The 19,545-nt window shown below is 41.5% G+C and overlaps 2 protein-coding genes across 2 annotated transcripts; one reads left to right on the plus strand and one right to left on the minus strand.

Annotated features, from left to right (window-relative positions):
• Positions 1–6,209: 6,209 nt before the first annotated feature.
• LOC111783568 (subtilisin-like protease SBT5.4) lies at positions 6,210–9,070 on the minus strand. The gene is made up of 10 exons (XM_023664495.1): positions 8,990–9,070; positions 8,793–8,902; positions 8,617–8,714; positions 8,385–8,549; positions 8,171–8,282; positions 7,774–8,081; positions 7,482–7,726; positions 6,987–7,327; positions 6,795–6,909; positions 6,210–6,722 (listed from the first exon to the last, which is right to left on the minus strand). The coding sequence occupies exons 1-10, from the start codon at positions 9,068–9,070 to the stop codon at positions 6,210–6,212; spliced, it is 2,088 nt and encodes a 695-aa protein (XP_023520263.1).
• A 6,120-nt stretch (positions 9,071–15,190) lies between these two features.
• On the plus strand, positions 15,191–17,052 carry LOC111783569. The gene is made up of 2 exons (XM_023664496.1): positions 15,191–16,059; positions 16,221–17,052. The coding sequence occupies exons 1-2, from the start codon at positions 15,191–15,193 to the stop codon at positions 17,050–17,052; spliced, it is 1,701 nt and encodes a 566-aa protein (XP_023520264.1).
• Positions 17,053–19,545: the final 2,493 nt, after the last annotated feature.

A 19,545-nucleotide genomic window follows, 5' to 3' on the forward strand; every position in this document is an offset into this window, starting at 1 on the left:
TCGGACCATGAAGAAAACCACTCTCACTTTATAATGTCGTTTACTGTTGAGACTGATTTTCTTTTCATTCGATAACCTAGGTAACTCGGTTTTAATCCTGAGCTAACCATGAACTCCTGTTTATTCGGAATTATCCTTAGATTTGCATGGGTGAGAGTGGCTCTAGTTCGCCGACTCAATAGGCCTCCCATTTCAGGGGTAAGACTGGGTGAATGGCTGGGGACGTGGGGTGCAAGACGGAATTCACTCCTACCCACTTTTAGGGATAGAAGAAAGGTAGTTCCCTTAAGCACTGACTCCAGGTCTTGAACAAGGGGCCCCACCCTCTCATTGGCCTGAGAGGGATTCGGTTTACTGGTTGGACCACAAACCAATTGTTTATTAGAGGATCAGTGAGACATAAGGAACAAGAAGTAACTTCAGGGGTAAAACGGTAAATTGACCCAGCTCTAGTTACGAACAACCTGTGAAGGATCGACTTACTAATCATGGTTATATCAGATGGACAGAAATATATCTATAGTGAGGGGAGTGCAACTACTAGGCTATAGTGGAGTGTCCTAGTAGTTAACGAATGTTGGTTAACCAGGTTAATGAGTTTAATCGGTTAATCTTGAATCGTTGGAGCCCATGATCTATAGGTCCATTAGGTCCCTCTGCTAGCTCATATCGGACTAAACCATAGAACAGTGTGACGAGTGAGTTCGAAGTGTTCGAATTCAAATTAGGGAATATGCGTTACATATATACGATATATTTAACCGCAATTTTATTTTATTTACGAAATAAACGAAAAGAGAGAATCTGAGATATTTAAATAAGATTTAAATATCTTAATCAATTATGTGTCGGAATTGACTGGGATTGGCATTTGAATTAATATTAAATATTAATTAAATAGTTTAATTAATTATTTAATGTTACTTTAATTTGAAATTCATTATTCAAATTAATTGTTGAATTAAAATGAAGAAAGTCAAAATGTTGACTTTCATCTAATTAAAATGAAGAAAGTCAAAATGTTGACTTTCATCTAATGGAAAAATCATGTTAGTGGAATTTTGAGGTGTCAAAATTTGGTTTAACCAAACTTGCATGTTTGCCAAATAAACCCCACAAGTTTGAGTGGAATTTTGAGTGTCAAAATTTGGTTAACTCAAACATGCATGCTTGCCACATAATCTCAAACATTTGAGTGGAATTTTAAGTGTCAAGATTTGGTGATCTCAAGTTTGCATGAACATGCAAACTTGACTCTTTAAATAGAGTGATCATGATACTTGGAAGGGATTCTTCATCTTGATGAAAAACCTCTCACAAGCACTCTCTTTCACGTATACAAAATCCCTCCCAAGTTTAGTCACTCACCGGATTCCACAATCCCGTTCTAAGGCCGGAGGATAGTATAGAAGACACTAGTGGTGGTTCGAAACCGGTTCGTGAGGAAAAAGAAGTTTGAACTACAAAAGGTTAGTATCTAAACTCATTAAGTTTTAATACTTATGAACATGCTAGTTATTTACTATAATTGATGTTCTAAAAGTGCCTAAGATTCAAATTGCTTCCGCATGTGTTATATTAACACCATAAGTGGCAACCATATCATGAAGAGTCTCCTCAGTCATGGAGGATAGAAGACTGCTAAGAACCTATTGATCCTGATCATACCACTAATCATAGGCCGAATTAGAGACTAGGTCAGCACTAGCCGTCGTTGAGGAAGAGATCAACTTGACAAGTGCGCAATGGTGCCATCGAGGTAGCCCATAAGCTTCGTACTCCATAGGTAGGGGAGAAGCTAGGCACACCATATGATGAAGTTGTTTTTGGTGAGACGGATTGTGACAGCGTGATGAAGAGGGATTGGGCCAAAGGTCGACGCCATGGTTGTTGAGGTTGTGTTGGAGATGGTGGATGGGGAGGAAGAAGAAGATATGGTAGACATTGTTAATGAATAAACCTTGGCTCTGATACCATGTTAGTGTTGAAGGGTCACTAGTAGATACATGTATGAATAGATACATGTGTTGTAGGGTCACTAGTAGATACATGTATGAATAGATACATATGTTGAAGGGTCACTTGTACATATATAGATACATGTATAACTACATGTATGAATAGATTCATTAGTTCCTAATTAAATAGGTGCATGATTTTTAGATAATGAATGGTAACGGAGAATGTCCCAAATTACCTATATATATATGTTGGCATTGGTGGAAGGCATAGAAAAATCAAACGAGCATTCCTTCATAGTTTTCAAAGTTCTTTTCTCAAAGAATTCTACCAAATTTCTCTGTTGTTACCAATAACTGGTATCAGAGCGATCTTGCAGCAGCAAGTTACTTCTTGTTTCTTATGTCTCACTGATCCTCTAATGAACAATTGGTTTGTGGTCCAACCAATAAACCGAATCCCTCTCAGACCAATGAGAGGGTGGGGCCCCTTGTTCAAGACCTGGAGTCAGTGCTTAAGGGAACTACCTCTCTTCTATCCCTAAAAGTAGGTAGGAGTGAATTCCGTCTTGCACCCCACATCCCCAGCCATTCACTCAGTCTTACCCCTGAAATGGGAGGCCTATTGAGTCGGCGAACTAGAGCCACTCTNTGAAGGTGAGGTACTCTCAGCTGTTCAACAGCAATGGTTGGCAACATCGAAGTTGAAGGACCTGAAGGTCAAGAACTATTTATTCCAATCCATTGATCGGACTATCTTGGAAATAATGTTTCAGAAGAAGACATACAAGGAAATTTGGGATTCTACGAGGAGGAAGTATCAAGGCTCAACGAGAGTAAAGCGTGCTCAATTTCAAGCGGTTAGAAGAGACTTTGAAATTCTCCAAATGCAAAAGGGAGAAACTGTGAATGATTATATTGGCAAGGTTATGAGTCTTGCAAGTAAAATGAGGATGCATGGTGATTCAATCACGAATGTTGCGATTGTAGAAAAGATTTTGCGATCTCTAACTCCAAAGTTCGATTACATTGTATGTTCTATTGAAGAAGCAAACAATGTTGAAAAGATGCAAATAGATGAACTCCAAAGCTCCCTGCTAATACATGAGCAGAAGAGGAGATGACATCCTTAAAGATATTCACACCAGGTGAAACTTCAAGCTCCAGAGGTAGAGGGCAAAGAAGAGGCCGAGGTCGTGGGAGAGGCGGTCGAGAAAGAAGTGGAGATGTCGGTAGGTCAGCAGATCTAGTGAGAGACGATTATGACAACAAAGGCAAGAGACATTTTGACAAGTCTAAGGTGGAATGCTACAAATATGAACATCTTTAACATTACAAGAATGAATGTTATACCAGGCTCCAAAAGAAGAAAAGAGATCAATCCAATTTTGTGGAGAAAAGAGAAGAAGAAACATTGTTAATGTCATTCCATGCTATGAAGGTTGCCGATCAAGGTGTATGGGTCGTAGGCTCTGGATGCAGCAACCATATGACAGGTTGTAAGGAATTCTTCTCAACTCTGGATGAAAATTTTCATACTACGGTTTGTCTTGGCAACAATTCAACTATCCAAGTGATGGAGAAATGTTTACAAACTATGAGTTTTAGAACATAAAACCCAACATTTCTGTGACTGAAAGAGAAAGATCGAGCTGTTGGAAGAAGGTCTTACTTTCGATTGAGATTCTCGGCTAATCGTCTGATCTTTGAGTTCAAAGGGATGGTCTAATCTCTTTCTTTACCCTCGAGATGTATGTCTGTGCAAGCCTCTCTCTTTATAGATAGTCATTCCTTTATGTCCTTTGTTTAGAGAATTACCTTGTAGTCATGCCAGAAAAAAGCAGCTTTCATCCTCCAACCCAACTACCTCGTAAGGGCGTTCAGATCAAGCATAAACTTCTTCAAGTCGGGAGCAATCCGTATACGTAAACTTCGGAATGGAAACTCCACCCTCAAACTTCAAAAAGAGGTTGACCTTGGGAGAGAGAACTGATCTGTATAAAAGGCTTGCTTCTTATGCTGTTGACATTCGCGAGCAGTATGAAAGAATTGAAAACATAGCTTACACTACACCGGAGCAGGCAAAGGTCTTGATCAGAGCCTTGCGGAGCATAGAAAGGAGGAGGTGGCCAAGAACAGAGTTACCACATCCACAACCACATCTACGACCATTATTATGAGAAGTCCGTTCACGAAGATTGCAGATAGATTATTCGCGATGCTTTTTTTTTTTTGTTGGAGATAATCCGTCATTGAGATAGAGCCTTTCTTTCTTTTTGGTCTCTAATAGAAGGCGAAGTTGTATTCATTATTCTTGCTCTTGACTTAGAAGCAAACACCCTCTTCCAGGGAAGTCCATAGAAAATGTGAGGTTGTGCAGCCAAAAACCTAGGCCAACTAAGCAAGAAAAAGAGGAATGAAAAGCGTCCATTGTCTCATGGGGCAAGCTAACTTAGTGGAAAATAGAAGAAAATGGTTTCAGTACTGATTTCCAATGTAACCTAAGCAACATTGTTGTTTTCTAGTCAGATCTAGGTATCGTTTCGCTTGTTCTTCTTTACGAAGGAGCCAAGTCCCAATCCTTAAGACTGGTTCACTAGTGTTCTGACTCTTTTAGTAGATTGTACTTCTATTTCAACAGTGGAAATCTTAGAATGATCATTACATTAGAAAAAACCTCATTGCATCATCCTCGATCGGCAACTTCTCGGAAAATCAGACTGAATTCTCTGACAGGCTTTTATTCGAACCGACTTATAAGCTCAGAGTCCACTGGAGTCGACTTAAAGGATAGGAGCGAAGGTGCTTTAGCGCTAAGTCTTTGACTTGATCACACCCCCGTCACTNTGAGGTGACTAAGAAAGGAGCTAAAAAAAGCCTATTCTATTTCTCAGCGGATAGAATGTGTAATTAAGTAGGCGAACAGTCGAAAGAACCAACCACTCTAACGAAGAATGGAGCTGCTTCGGAAGGAATAGGAATCAGGCTTTAGTTTCACTGATGAATTAATGCCAGTTTCTTTATCGATCAGAGATGAATCTAAATCAATTTGGGACCTCATGCATTATGTGTGCTCATGCATTTGGGGATACACCTATTCCATCACGAGTGTACGAACACGTACATCCATTAGGCAGGCGAAGTTTCGTTATGTTTTACATAATGTTGTCGTGACGGTTACTAATTCTAATGGGTATCTAGCAAAAGTTGAGCTACCAGAGAAGGCTCGCCCGATAAGAAAAGGGGTCCAGCTGTGTGCAAACTGTCTTGTGAGCCCATACTCACGTATGGGCTGTGTGTAGAGTATATGGTACACATCCAAGTTTCTCATTAGAATAGTGCCGTAGGAAAAATAGACTGATATGATAGGTCCCGTCATTATATTCGCATGTTCTTGCATTTAACCCTCAATAGTGGAGTCACTCACTGAGTATTTCCTAAAATACTCAAGTTACACGCTACCTTTATTTCAGGTCAAGGCAAGGCATTCACGACAGGATCGCAACTCGAGAAACTCGTATTTATTTTCTTAAACTTAAACTAGGATAGGATGTTTTTAATTTAAAAGTTTATTTATTTTATTTATCGTTTGAAACACGTAAGTCCGTGCTGTGTTTTTAACTGAAGGTCATATTTTATGACAATTTAAATTAAGTATTTCCACATTCAATGTTTATGAAGGTTAAGTTTTATGAAACTTTAAATGAAGTATTTCCGCATACAATATTTATGATATGTAAGTAGAAAATTTCGAGTTGTTACAACAAGATTCTTCCCCAGTACTTGGAAATGGAAACTTGATCCAAGCTTGGCCCCTCTCACACTATATTTTGAATTAGGAACTGGCCCCTCTCACACTATATTTTGAATTAGGAACTTCTCTTTTTTTTCTATCACCTGTATCTATCTCTTGGTGACCTCTCTTCGATTAAAATACGAATAAGCTCAAAAGGCCTAACATGATGGTAGCAGAAAAATTACCACCCGCAAAGTCTTAAGACCATGTATGGAGGCTGACACCTGCCAGTGCTGGAAAGTCAAGTTGATGACTTGATAACAGGGGAGCAGGTGGCAAGCTCCGATAACAAAATTCATTGTCGGGTAAATTCTAATCCACACGAAAGACGTAAAGATTTGGACACGGTCCCCAAAAGAGACTTATGAAACAGACAGCTGAAAAGAAATTGTTTGTTTCAACACTCTATTAAACTAAAACAATCGATTAACTAAAAAGGAAAAAGGGGGAAATGTTTAAAATAAAAAGAAAGAATTCCTAATAACTAATTCATAAGCTCCTGTCATCGTCAATTCAAACCCCTTCTCCTCTCCAATCTTCTCAAATTCGGCGAATACTCGAAGGTTCTTCTCCTTGTAGCCGCTGGCGCAGAGGAATTCCAAGTAATCGTTGGGGGAAAGGTCGTAGACAAGGCCGGGGTCCATGGCGCCAGTGGGGCGGATGTGCCCTGACCCATATATGAACGGGGTGGCTGGAGCAAAGATAGGGGAGCCGCCGTCGAGCATGAGGTTCATTGTGTTGTCGCTAACTCTGGCGGAGGTCATTATGGCAGATTTGATGGCAGCAGGGCTCCATTCGGGGTGGAGAGCTTTGAGGAGGCCGACAATGCCAGAGACATGGGGACAGGACATGGAGGTCCCCGACATTGTTATGTATGGAACTGCTCTGTTGTCGAATGGCTCCCCTGTTGGGCTCACGGCGCCGGAGAATGCCGCGATTATGTTCACTCCCGGCGCTGTCACGTCCGGCTGCAAAGAATTAAAAACTCATGAGCTTTGTTCTTGATAATCTCAAAAGGGTGTTGTAATTCGTAACCAAACCTTGATAATTTCAGGTGAAACGATGTTGGGTCCTCTCGAGGAGAAAGCCGCCATTGTCGGAGAAGGTTTGGTATTAACTTTAGACGACGGCGGGATCAAATATCCCATCGGATTTCTGTCAAAAATAACAACAATTAGAGAAAGATTCCGACAAAGATTCATAAAGAAGTAAAGAAATTTTAATTTTTTTACTTTGTGAAATAGATGTACGAGAAAACAGCTTGGCCGTCATTGTAATTGATATGGGAAGTTGGAAGAACATGGAGATCGGCCATGATTTGAAATCCACTAAGCCTATCATTGCAGAGAATCATTCCGACAGCACCGGCGAGGAGGGCTTGCATTCCTTTGTTAATTCTCGAAGAACCCCCTCTCAAGCAAACCAAGATCTTCCCTTTCACTTTAGAATGATCCAACGTTTCCGGCTTGCAGAGAATGGCGTCCTGGGCAAAGGCAGTCGTCGCTTTCGCCTGAGCTCCCGTTATCAATGGGTATAGCTTTCTTCCCGCTAATGGATTCGAAAGGCTCGACCCCTAATCACCGAGAACAAATTTTATGTTCAACCAAACGAGGACAAATATGATATTATATGTTAAGCAATAATGGAAGGCAAATATCTAAATATTTTCCTATCAATTATTATATATATGGAAACTGTAATTCATGACTAAATATTTTTAAACAAACCGTGAAGCGTTGTCCGTTTCCAAGTTCAATGGGCGCCTGAAATTCACGGTCCAAAGTGCTAGCCCCGACTGTCAAAATCCACGGAGCAATATTAGAAGCAGTCGCCATGTTCGGGCCGGAGTTTCCAGCAGAGCACACAACGGGGATTCCTTTCTTTAGTGCATGAAAGGAACCAATGGCAATGATATCATCATAGTATTGGGCTGGTGGACTGCCGATGGAAAGCGAAAGGACATCGACGCCGTNTGGGCTGGTGGACTGCCGATGGAAAGCGAAAGGACATCTACGCCGTCGTGGATGGCATGATCAAATGCCTCGGCAACGTCGGCGTCAAAGCAGCCACCAATGTTAGGAAGCGGCCAGCAGACCTTATAGGCAGCGACGCGGGCCTTGGGAGAGCCGCCCTTGGCAGTTCCGATACCGGACCCAAATACGCTAACGTTGGAGACATAACTGCCGCCAGCCGTCGACAGCGTGTGGGATCCATGACCTTTGTAGTCACGCGTGGAGTTGACGATCAATGGGAGTTCATCCATTAAATTTTGGGATTTCAAGTACGCGAGTACCCCCTGGTTGAAATACTTTGCTCCGATTAATTTCCTGTGTTAATCATAATCAATGGCCTTAATCACCCTTTAATTTGAATTAAAAATAATAATAAAATATCAAACTATGATTAACAATGGTACCGGTTGCAAGGCACTGCATCAGGGGTTTTATCCGTGCAGCCTCCTTTCCACCTCGATGGCACACCTCCAACTATGCCTTGTTCTCCAAAACTCTTGGACTCCGGCCATACACCTTTATTAATTTACCTAATTTTTTAATTTACCCGGAACCCAAATAGAATCTACTAACTCGAACAACTCTTATATGAATAAGTAAAAGATAATATATATTTACCTGAGTCAAGATTGGCGATAATAACATCTTCTCCAAATCTAGCCTTCCTCCAAGGAGAAGAAGAGGGAATAACACCATTCTTCTCCAAATGCATGAACTCCCATGAATGAGTTGTGTGTAACTCTTTAGCTTTGTTTGGCAACACTGCTGCTACTTCTCGGTGCTCTGTCCCATAAATTATTATTAAAATATATATAAATATATATTAAAGTTAAAATAGTTTGGTATTTACTTGCAAGTTTGGTGGCCTCCTCCTCATCTAGAATGGCTGCAAACCCATTTATGTGGTTCTTATACGAGTAAAAAATTGCATCTTTTGCCTTCTTAGAACTGAAAATTTTTCATTTTTGTTAATTCAAAATAATAATAATATAATAACAAAAAAAAAAAAAAAATCGAACTTCAAACCTCCCCAAGAAGGATCCGAGCAATTTGTGATGGGAATCGACCACTTTTTGAAGATCTACGGCTGATACCTCTAACCCATGTGAATGAGATCCTAATAACACAATATAGGACTGAAATCCAAAAAAAAAAAAAAAAAAAAATTAGGGTTGAGAAAAAAAAAATTAGGCTTTTATTTGACACAATGCAAATGACATTACCTTTTTGACAGCAATAACCGGTGATATTAACCAAAATAACAACCCGAATAACATAAGGACGAAATTAGCAGGAATGTTCATCTTTCAGTATTTTCACTCTTTCTGAAAAATTACCAGTAAATTTTCACTCTCTCTGAGAAATTATCAGTAAATTTTCACTCTCTGATAAATTATCAGTAAATTTTCACTCTCTGATAAATTATCAGTAAATTTTCACTCTCTGATAAATTATCAGTAAATTTTCACTCTCTCTGAGAAATTATCAGTATTTTTTACTCTCTGGAAAATTAATGGTCACTGCTCCTTCTTATAAAGAGAAAATTTTGGGATATTATTAAATTAAATTAAAAATATTTATACGATTGATTACGTTTTAGATTATTTTTTTTTTTGTTGGTATAATTAAATAAATTTAAATTTGAAGAAATAAGGTGTTTTTTATTTTTAGATATGAAATCTAAAAAAGGACTGAATTTTCAAATCTGATTCAGATATTTGCTCTGATTTAATTTTAATTTGATTAGTTGCGTTAGGTTTTATTTAACACAATTTATTATTACTATTTTTGCTTTATTTACTAAATCTTAACTGTTTAAAACTATTTTCACTGTTTTTTTTATAATTATTTTAATTTTATTAATCACTTGATAAAGATAATTTAATTTTTTTAAAAATATTATTTAACGATTCTAATTTATTTATTTATTTATTATTATATCTAATGAATAATGTAAAGTATTAATGTAAATATGAAAATTTTAAAAATATTAAAATAAATGTTAATTAGACAAATAAGTTAAATGCTGAGAAGACAAATATATTTACTAAAAACCAAAAATTACGATCAATGGGTTTTGAATTTTTTTTTTTTTTTTTTAAGATTAAAATTCTCATAAAACCTTAATTATTTTATAAAAATAACCTTTAAACTTAAAAAAATTTAATTAATATCCTTCCATTATTAAAAAAAATAAAAATAAAATACCGGTGAAACTTTAAAATAGCATTAACACCTTCAAACTTTATAAAAAAAATTAAAAAGTGTTCTTACGGTCAATATATAGGCGAAAACCATCTATCTATACTTTATTGATCATCTCAATGTTTTTAAGTATTTTTTAACAAAAAGTTTATGGTTATTAAATCACATCTACACCCCATAGATCATCTACAAGCTTTTAATTTTTTTTTCAATTTTTTTTCTATCTATTTAAGGGTATTAATGTTAATTTTAAAATTAATTTCAATTTTGTTTTTATACCAAGTTTATTTTAACTCCTTCAAAATCAACGGTCTGAATCTTGTATAGAAACTGATCACCGGGCAGTGACAAAACCTTGGATATGTTTCAGTTATATGATCTTCATTCGTTTAACATAACTCTGTGATTTGATTCCAAGTTTTTGGGAAATTTAATGAAAGCAAGTATAACGTTCATATGATATAAATTTAGTTAGGAAATGTATTTTATATAGAATCAATTTATTTTTTCTTTTTTAAGAATTCTATATTTTATCTTAGGTTCATAATTTGGTGATACTTTTTAGGAATTGGTTCATAGCATATTTTATCTTATTTTGTGGATTTTGTTAGTAGATTTTATCTTATTTTCGTAATTTGGTTAGTAGTATATTTTGACTACATCTTTGAGACTCGCACTTTCTTTGTTTGAGATTTGAGGATTTTATTGACACGGCTAAGTTAAGGGCATGACTCTGATACCATGCTAGGAACCATGTACTTCCATGATGGTATGATATTGCCCACTTTAAGTATAAGTTGTCATGTCTTTGCTTTGTGCTTTCTTAGAAGGCCCAGCCGATGTGAAACTCCCTCCCAACAATCCTCAACCGTCTCAACAAAAGACCAATTTCTAGCTAACGACGTTCATAGTTTCCCAAATTTGTATGGCAGCGTCTTTATTGGAACAGTCTCCACCAATATTACATGTCATGCATTTCATGTTGTTTACATTGAAAATTATAGTACCGTTCATACCAGAATCATCCAGAAATATCTCAAACGTCATAAGCACAACACATCACATCATACCAAAGAACGTACATTCACATTTCACAAGTTTACGTATTTAAGCATAACAATCTAGCATACAATTTAATGACACGTGCGAATCCACGGTCACGTGCCAACATACAACATACAACGCGTAAGTTACGACAAGTGAGCCACTTACTTAGTAGGCCTTAGCCGAAGTACTCCCTAAAATTTAAACGTAAGCTCCTAGCTCCTCGTATACGTCCTAGCTTTTGTTGGTGGTTGTTCCTATTGAATCATTCAACACCTTCATTAGTATTTCACAAACATAATTAATTTTCAACTTGAATTTGTGAAATATAGCCTTAAAATGATCTATTTTACTTAAACAGAATCGAAATCAAATTTGAGAGGGTTAGAACGGTGCCGATGTGAAATACAGCCTTAAAATGATCTATTTTACCTTAAACTGAATCGAAATAAAATTCGAGAGGGTCATAATGGTGCCGAGCTGGTCAGAAATAGGATTCCCAAGCCGAATAAGCCGCCGGAGCTGATTAGCAGCCGCCAGAGCCAACTAAGCCGCCGGAGTGGAGGGGAGTTTTGCGCCAGATGCTGCCACGTGCCGCTACCAGAAGCGGCCGCGTGTTGTAGCCGAAGTCAGGCCTAGGCGTGGGTTTTCGGGTTGCAGTCGCGAGTCTGGGCTGACTGCGAGTGGTGGACCGGGCCTGGGCTTAAAGGAAATGGTTACACGTGGGTTGGGCCGTCAGTCAGGTATTGGATTGGGCTTGCGGGTCTAGGGTCGGATGGGTTTTTGGTCTCAGGTCGCGGATGATGGGTTAGACCGTAATTGGGCTTTCTGGTTTGGGCTGAGACGTCTGAGCCGTGGGGGTGTCGTCGGCCGAGGTTTGGATTGGAGTGGGTTGGACTCAGTTCGGGTCGTGGGGTCTGGACCTCGGGTCGGACTTCGTCTTCTTCGCTCGATTATTTGAAATTTTTTGGCAATCTCTCTCTCTCCTCGATAAAGCCGTTTCCGATGTCCGTTTTCCTCCTTCTCCTTTCGTTCCTGAGTCCCCTCTTCCCCCTAATCTCATTTATGGTGTTATTTTGGCACGAAAAGGTCTTCCCAGAACTGAGAGATTTTGAAAACTTGATGTTTTGTCTTCCTTCCCTGACGGTGTACGACATGTAAGCAACATCGAAATCTATCCTTGGTGTGTAAATGTCTCTGAGATTTTTTTCGTGGTGTATGTTAGATAAATACCTACCGATAATGTGATCCCTAACTTTTGGTTAATCCCTACCTTTTGGTTAACTATTTTTTTTTGTTAGGTAACTATTTTTAAGTTAAAAGGAGTAAGTGGGAAGTTATTTATCCCAACTAGTGACAAAGGAGATCATTGAGTCTTCAGCTAATCTCTCTCTCTCCTTTTACTTTCCCTTATTTTTTGTTCGAACAAATTTTCATTCGGCCATGCTAGAAGTCAACAGGTGGTATCTTAGGTTTAAGCCATCGGTGGTATATCATTGCGAAGGAGCGAACATTATCAACAGTCAAGTTGAATAGCTCAAGTGGTTAGAGCATTGACCCAACAACATATAGGTCTCAGGTTCAAGTAGAAGAAAATGAATCCCGAGCAGGCTCACTCACTCCACCACATCGTGTGCTGGCATCTCCATCACAGGTGTCCCAGCATAAAGAGGTCGTCGCCGTGATGACGAGCGTCTAGTTGTCGTTGAGCAAAATTAAGGGTACGACGACTACCCCCATTCAGTATACCCGGTATATTTGTGATATCAATATCTTGATTTGTGATTTGATCTTCAGAGTTTAGATTGTCGGTAAAAATTACGACACGTTTGGCTTTTCTTGAACGAATTTGATGATCTTGCGTCGGCTTTTTTTTCTCTTCTTCGTCTTCTTTTTCTCAAAGTTGCCCAACTTACTCTTTCTTCCTTCGACTCATTTAGCCACTTACGAATCTGTCGTATGAAGGAAGGAGAGATGTCTTCTTCGTCTTCTTTTTCTCAAAGTTGCCCAACTTACTCTTTCTTCCTTCGACTCATTTAGCCACTTACGAATCTGTCGTATGAAGGAAGGAGAGATGTCTTCTTCGTCTTCTTTTTCTCAAAGTTGCCCAACTTACTCTTTCTTCCTTCGACTCATTTAGCCACTTACGAATCTGTCGTATGAAGGAAGGAGAGATGTCTTCTTCGTCTTCTTTTTCTCAAAGTTGCCCAACTTACTCTTTCTTCCTTCGACTCATTTAGCCACTTACGAATCTGTCGTATGAAGGAAGGAGAGATTGCTTCGTGGCGGAGCATTTAGGAATGCCAGCAGCCTGGTGAGTTGGGACCTCTGAGCTTGCTTCTCATGTCATGAGATTGGGTGAGGATTGAATATGCGAGACTGGAAAGAAGAGGAGGGAATCAGAGAATATGCGAGACTCGCAAGGTACGAGCACTTAAACTTTCCTACTTTCCTGCTCTACAAAAATTACACAAGGAGGAGATGGTGACCGTAGGCGTAGGCGACAAGACTAAAGCCGCTTCATGTGGCTGATCCTACTGCAAGCGCAGCGGAGGCCGAATGCGGGTGCTGCGTGTCACGGTCATGCTCGTCCAGGGCGTGTTGCCCATGACAAGAATATCATGTCTAGGCCTGCCAGACATGTGGATATGACTAGTTGTCAACTTCTCCCTACCCAAGGTTATATATGTACTAAGTCGTTGTTATCTTTCTCTTGCTTGCTTATTATATAACGTCTCTTTCTCTCTTTCTAAAATCTCTCTCTCTCCTCGTTTTCTAAAACCTTCTTTTAAAACCGAGGCTAGAGGCTCGATCATACGTCGCTTGGCCGTAGGCGACGCAAGAACAAATTGGCTTAGCTCACTTGTCGTTGGAAAGTGAGTGCCGCACAATCGCTAGTCCGGTGCCTTCGAAAGTGTGATTGTGTCAAGTGGTATCAGAGCTTTGTTAGCTCCGTAACATCGTAAAGACCGAAATCATGTCGGCGACAAAGTCGACACCCAAAGCACAAGCCGATCGGCTTACGCTAATAGAGGAGGAAATGTTGTTCCTCAAGAAAGTCCCTGACACCCTCCGCTTCCTGGAAGCACGGGTGACCGAATTGAGTGGGAAAGTCGTAGAAATCGACGCAATGGGCAACCGCCTAGACGGGTTGCCAATCGCAGAACTGATGTTTCGAGTGACCTCGCTCGAAGAAAGAGTTGCTCCTACGAGCAGCCCAAAACCGTCTGGTAGTCTGGATAGCTCTGTCGTGCACAAAGAGGGACGTGGCGAAGAGTTCGACGTGCTACAAAATACAATGATGAGTTTGTTCAATGGATTAGCTGATGAATTCAGAACAACAATCAACGACATCCAAGAAAGGATGGCTACCATGAGCACTCGAATTGAAGTGACCATGAAAGCCGTGGAAGGTGTCACGGCTGGGCAAACTAATGCAGGATCCAACAAACTAAGGTTCCCAGACCCTAGAGCCTTCAAAGGGAATCGGGACGCCAAGGAGTTGGAAAACTTCATCTTTGATGTCGAACAGTACTTCAAAGCCACAACGACTTGTACTGACGACAAGAAGGTGACTGTAGCCTCGGTGTATCTCATAGACGACGCCAAACTGTGGTGGCGTACGAAGGTGCAAGACATGGAGGATGGATTGTGCACCATCGACTCATGGGAGGACCTCAAGAAAGAGTTGAGGGAACAATTCCTCCCCGAAAACGCAGGACATATATCAATGGAGAAAATAGTAGCCCTGAAACATATTGGAAAATCGCTAGTCCGGTGCCTTCGAAAGTGTGATTGTGTCAAGTGGTATCAGAGCTTTGTTAGCTCCGTAACATCGTAAAGACCGAAATCATGTCGGCGACAAAGTCGACACCCAAAGCACAAGCCGATCGGCTTACGCTAATAGAGAAGGAAATGTTGTTCCTCAAGAAAGTCCCTGACACCCTCCGCTTCCTGGAAGCACGGGTGACCGAATTGAGTGGGAAAGTCGTAGAAATCGACGCAATGGGCAACCGCCTAGATGGGTTCCAATCGCAGAATTGATGTTTCGAGTGACCTCGCTCGAAGAAAGAGTTGCTCCTACGAGCAGCCCAAAACCGTCTGGTGGTCTGGATAGCTCTGTCGTGCACAAAGAGGGACGTGGCGAAGAGTTCAACGTGCTACAAAATACAATGATGAGTTTGTTCAATGGATTAGCTGATGAATTCAGAACAACAATCGACGACATCCAAGAAAGGATGGCCTCCATGAGCACTCGAATTGAAGTGACCATGAAAGCCGTGGAAGGTGTCACGACTGGGCAAACTAATGCAGGATCCAACAAACTAAGGTTCCCAGACCCTAGAGCCTTCAAAGGGAATCGGGACGCCAAGGAGTTGGAAAACTTCATCTTTGATGTCGAACAGTACTTCAAAGCCACAACGGCTTGTACTGACGACAAGAAGGTGACTGTAGCCTCGGTGTATCTCATAGACGACGCCAAACTGTGGTGGCGTACGAAGGTGCAAGACATTGAGGATGGATTGTGCACCATCGACTCATGGGAGGACCTCAAGAAAGAGTTGAGGGAACAATTCCTCCCCGAAAACGCAGGACATATAGCAATGGAGAAAATAGTAGCCCTGAAACATATTGGAAACATACGAGATTATGTCAGACAGTTCTCAACCCTGATGCTGGATATCAGGGGTACAGTAGAGAAGGACAAGGTGTTCTTCTTTATAAATAGTTTACAGCCGTGGGCCAAAACAAAGTTACATGAGAACAAGGTCCAAACCCTAGCTGCCGCAATGGCCTGCGCCGAGAGACTCCTAGACTATGGGAACGAAGCGGGATCCCAAAGAAGAATGACACCGGCCCCAAACACTGGGGGAAAAACATACAAGCCACCAGGTCATCGAAATGGAAGCCCCAACAGACCGAACGGAGGTAACGATAGACTAAGCGGATGGACGGATAGACCTCCTCAGAACAATCAAGCGGGGACATTTCGAGGGCCTTACCATCAAAGGAACCACCCGACGACACCTTTACAATGCATGCTGTGTAAAGGTCCCCACAAAGTATCCTACTGTCCTCATCGGGCCTCTCTCACTGCGCTCCAAGTGTCCATTCAAGAGAGCAATGACGCAAGGGTCGAGACTATGCTAGACAAGAAGGAAGATCACAACAACCCCCGAATGGGCGCACTTAAATTCTTGTCAGCCCTCCAACGGAAAGTCGAACCGAAGGAGATAATAGAGAAAGGGCTCATGTTCATAGATGCGACAATAAATTCTCGACCGAGCAAGAGCACTCTGATAGACTCAGGAGCGACCCACAACTTCATTGCCGATCAGGAAGCCCGAAGATTGGGACTACCATAGGAAAGGACCCGGGGAAAATGAAAGCTGTCAACTCCGAGGCCTTGCCTATTGTGGGAGTTTCCAAAGGAGTCCCCTTCAAAATAGGGGATTGGAAAGGAGAGCTAGACCTTGTCATGGTTCGCATGGACGACTTCAACGTGGTACTTGGGATGGAGTTCCTCCTAGAACACAAAGTCATCCCAATGCCACTGGCGAAATGCTTGGTAATCACCGATCGCAACCCCACAGTAATACGTGCAAGCATCAAGCAACCAGGTAATCTTCGAATGATCTCGGCCATACAACTGAAAAGGGGACTCGCACGAGAGGAACCTACATTCATGGCCATACCACTGATGGAAGAAGCGACCACCGAAGAAACTGTCCTAGAGGAAATCAAGGAAGTAATAAACAGCTATGTTGACATAATGCCAGAGAGCCTACCCCAAACACTACCACCTCGTCGAGGCATTGACCATGAAATCGAACTCCTCCCAGGGGTTAAACCGCCGGCGAAGAACGCATATCGGATGGCTCCGCCCGAGCTAGCCGAATTGAGGAAACAACTAGATGAGTTGCTGAAGGCGAGATTCATTCGCCCGGCAAAGGCACCTTACGGAGCCCCCGTACTGTTCCAGAAGAAGAAGGATGAGACGTTGCGTCTGTGCATAGACTATAGAGCCTTAAACTAGGTGACGGTACGCAACAAATATTCGCTGCCGATAATATCTGACTTGTTCGACCAACTTCACGGGGCCAAGTACTTCATGAAGTTGGACTTACGATCAGGGTATTACCAAGTAGTATTACCGAAGGGGACGAACCCAAGACGATGTGCGTAACAAGATATGGGGCCTTCGAATTCCTAGTAATGCCATTTGGCTTGACAAACGCCCCATCTACTTTCTACACGTTGATGAACCAAGTTTTCTACAAATACTTGGATCAGTTCGTCATAGTATACCTCGACGACATTGTTGTTTACAGCACAACCCTCGAGGAACACAAAGTGCACTTGAAGTTAGTGTTTGACAAGCTCCGGCAGAACCAGCTGTATGTGAAGAAGGAGAAATGTGCATTCGCACAAACATGCATCCACTTCCTTGGACATGTCGTCAGATGTGGACAAATCAGTATGGATAGCGACAAGATAAAAGCTATCCAAGAATGGAAAGTTCCTACTTCCGTATCCGAGGTGCGGTCCTTCTTAGGATTAGCCAACTACTACAGGCGGTTCGTCGAAGGGTTTTCACGACGAGCCGCCCCATTGACAGAGCTGTTGAAGAAAGACCACCCTTGGTCGTGGTCGAATGATTGTCAAATGGCCTTTGAAAATCTGAAAACAACCATGACGAGGGGTCCTGTCCTCGGGTTGGTAGATGTTACAAAGCCATTTGAAATAGAAACAGATGCTTCCGACTTTGCTCTAGGTGGGGTCCTTATTCAGGAAGGCCACCCCATCGCTTACGAAAGTCGAAAGCTCAACGATGCCGAATGGAGATACACTGTCTCCGAGAAAGAAATGTGGGCTGTAGTCTACTGCCTTCAAGTCTTGAAACAGTATCTCTTGGGATCACAGTTCTTAGTGAAGACGGATAACAGCGCCATTTGCCACTTCTTTGATCAACCAAAATTAACGACAAAACAAGCCCAGTGTCAGGAGTCGTTGGCCGAATTCGATTTCAAGTTTGAATACAAAGCAGGAAAGAGTAATCAAGCAGCCGACGCACTGAGTCGGAAGGGCGAACATGCGGCCCTGTGCATGTTAGCCCATATTCATTCAAGTAAGATCGATGGATCGATGCGCGACATCATCAAGGAACATTTACATAAAGACCCATCGGCCAAAGCCGTCGTCGAACTAGCTAAAGCTGGGAAAACACGACAGTTTTGGGTTGAGGGAGACCTCCTGATGACCAAAGGAAACAGATTGTATGTCCCAAGAGCGGGGGAACTGAGGAAGAAACTCATTTAGGAATGTCATGATACCTTATGGGCCGGACACCTTGGGTGGCAAAGAACATACGCCCTAATAAAGAAGGGGTACTTCTGGCCAAACATGCGAGACGACATCATGCAATACACCAAGACGTGCCTCATCTGTCAACAGGACAAAGTCGAGAAAGCCAAAGTCTCAGGACTCTTGGAACCTCTACCTGTGCCAACAAGACCCTGGGAAAGTGTATCTCTGGACTTCATAACACACCTCCCAAAAGTCAGAGAATATGACGCCATCTTGGTTATCGTAGACCGATTCTCAAAATATGCGACATTCATCCCCACTCCCAAATTATGCTCGGCGGAACTCACAACCCAACTATTTTTCAAACACGTTGTAAAGTTATGGGGCATTCCATCGAGCATCATCAGTGATAGGGATGGCAGATTCATTCGGACATTCTGGACTGAGTTATTCGCCTTCTTGGGAACAACCTTAAATATCTCCTCGAGTTATCACCCTCAAACCGATGGACAGACAGAACGGTTCAACTGCTTGCTCGAAGAATACTTACGTCACTTCGTTGATGCTCGCCAGAAAAACTGGATACAACTGTTAGATGTCGCCCAATTTTGCTTCAATTGCCAAACAAGCTCGTCTACGAGAAAGAGTCCCTTCGAAAATGTAAGTGGACGACAATCGGCCTTACCCCATATTATTGATCATCCTTATGCAGGAAAAAACCCTCAAGCTCACAACTTCACAAGAGAATGGAAGCAGACGACAGATATAGCCCGGGAATATTTATAGAAGGCTTCCAAGCATATGAAAAAGTGGGCGGACAAGAAGTGTCGCCCCCTTCAATTCCGAGCAGGAGATCAAGTTCTCATCAAGCTGAGACCAGAACAGATCAGATTTCGCAGCCGAAAGAACCAGAGACTAGTTCGAAAATATGAAGGCCCGGTTGAAGTCCTTAAAAAGATCGGGGCTACTTCCTACCGAGTTGCACTACCCGCATGGATGAAAATCGACCCAGTAATTCATGTGAGAAACTTGAAGCCCTACCACCCTGACCCAGACGACGACCAACGAAATGCAATCACAAGACCAAGCATCGATCTGAAGCAAAAAGAAACAAAAGAAGTAGAGGAGATCCTAGCCGACAGGGTTAGGAAGATAGGAAGACCTATACGGATGATTCGTGAATTCCTTGTCAAATGGATGAATCTCCCTATAGAGGAAATCA

This window comes from Cucurbita pepo, chromosome LG20 (genome assembly GCF_002806865.2).
Source record: "Cucurbita pepo subsp. pepo cultivar mu-cu-16 chromosome LG20, ASM280686v2, whole genome shotgun sequence".
In the NCBI taxonomy this organism is placed as follows: domain Eukaryota; kingdom Viridiplantae; phylum Streptophyta; class Magnoliopsida; order Cucurbitales; family Cucurbitaceae; genus Cucurbita; species Cucurbita pepo.

Bases quoted from the DNA above. Each gene is read 5' to 3' on its own strand.
- LOC111783568 (XM_023664495.1), bottom strand. From the start codon at position 9,070: ATGAACATTCCTGCTAATTTCGTCCTTATGTTATTCGGGTTGTTATTT. The intron at 8,283-8,384 runs GTAAATATATAT...AAATTAATAAAG, and splicing joins TATCGCCAATCTTGACTCAG to GTGTATGGCCGGAGTCCAAG. The intron at 6,910-6,986 runs GTAAAAAAATTA...TATTTTTGACAG, and splicing joins TCGTACATCTATTTCACAAA to AAATCCGATGGGATATTTGA.
- LOC111783569 (XM_023664496.1), top strand. From the start codon at position 15,191: ATGAGTTTGTTCAATGGATTAGCTGATGAATTCAGAACAACAATCGAC. The intron at 16,060-16,220 runs GTGTAAAGGTCC...AATTCTTGTCAG, and splicing joins ACACCTTTACAATGCATGCT to CCCTCCAACGGAAAGTCGAA.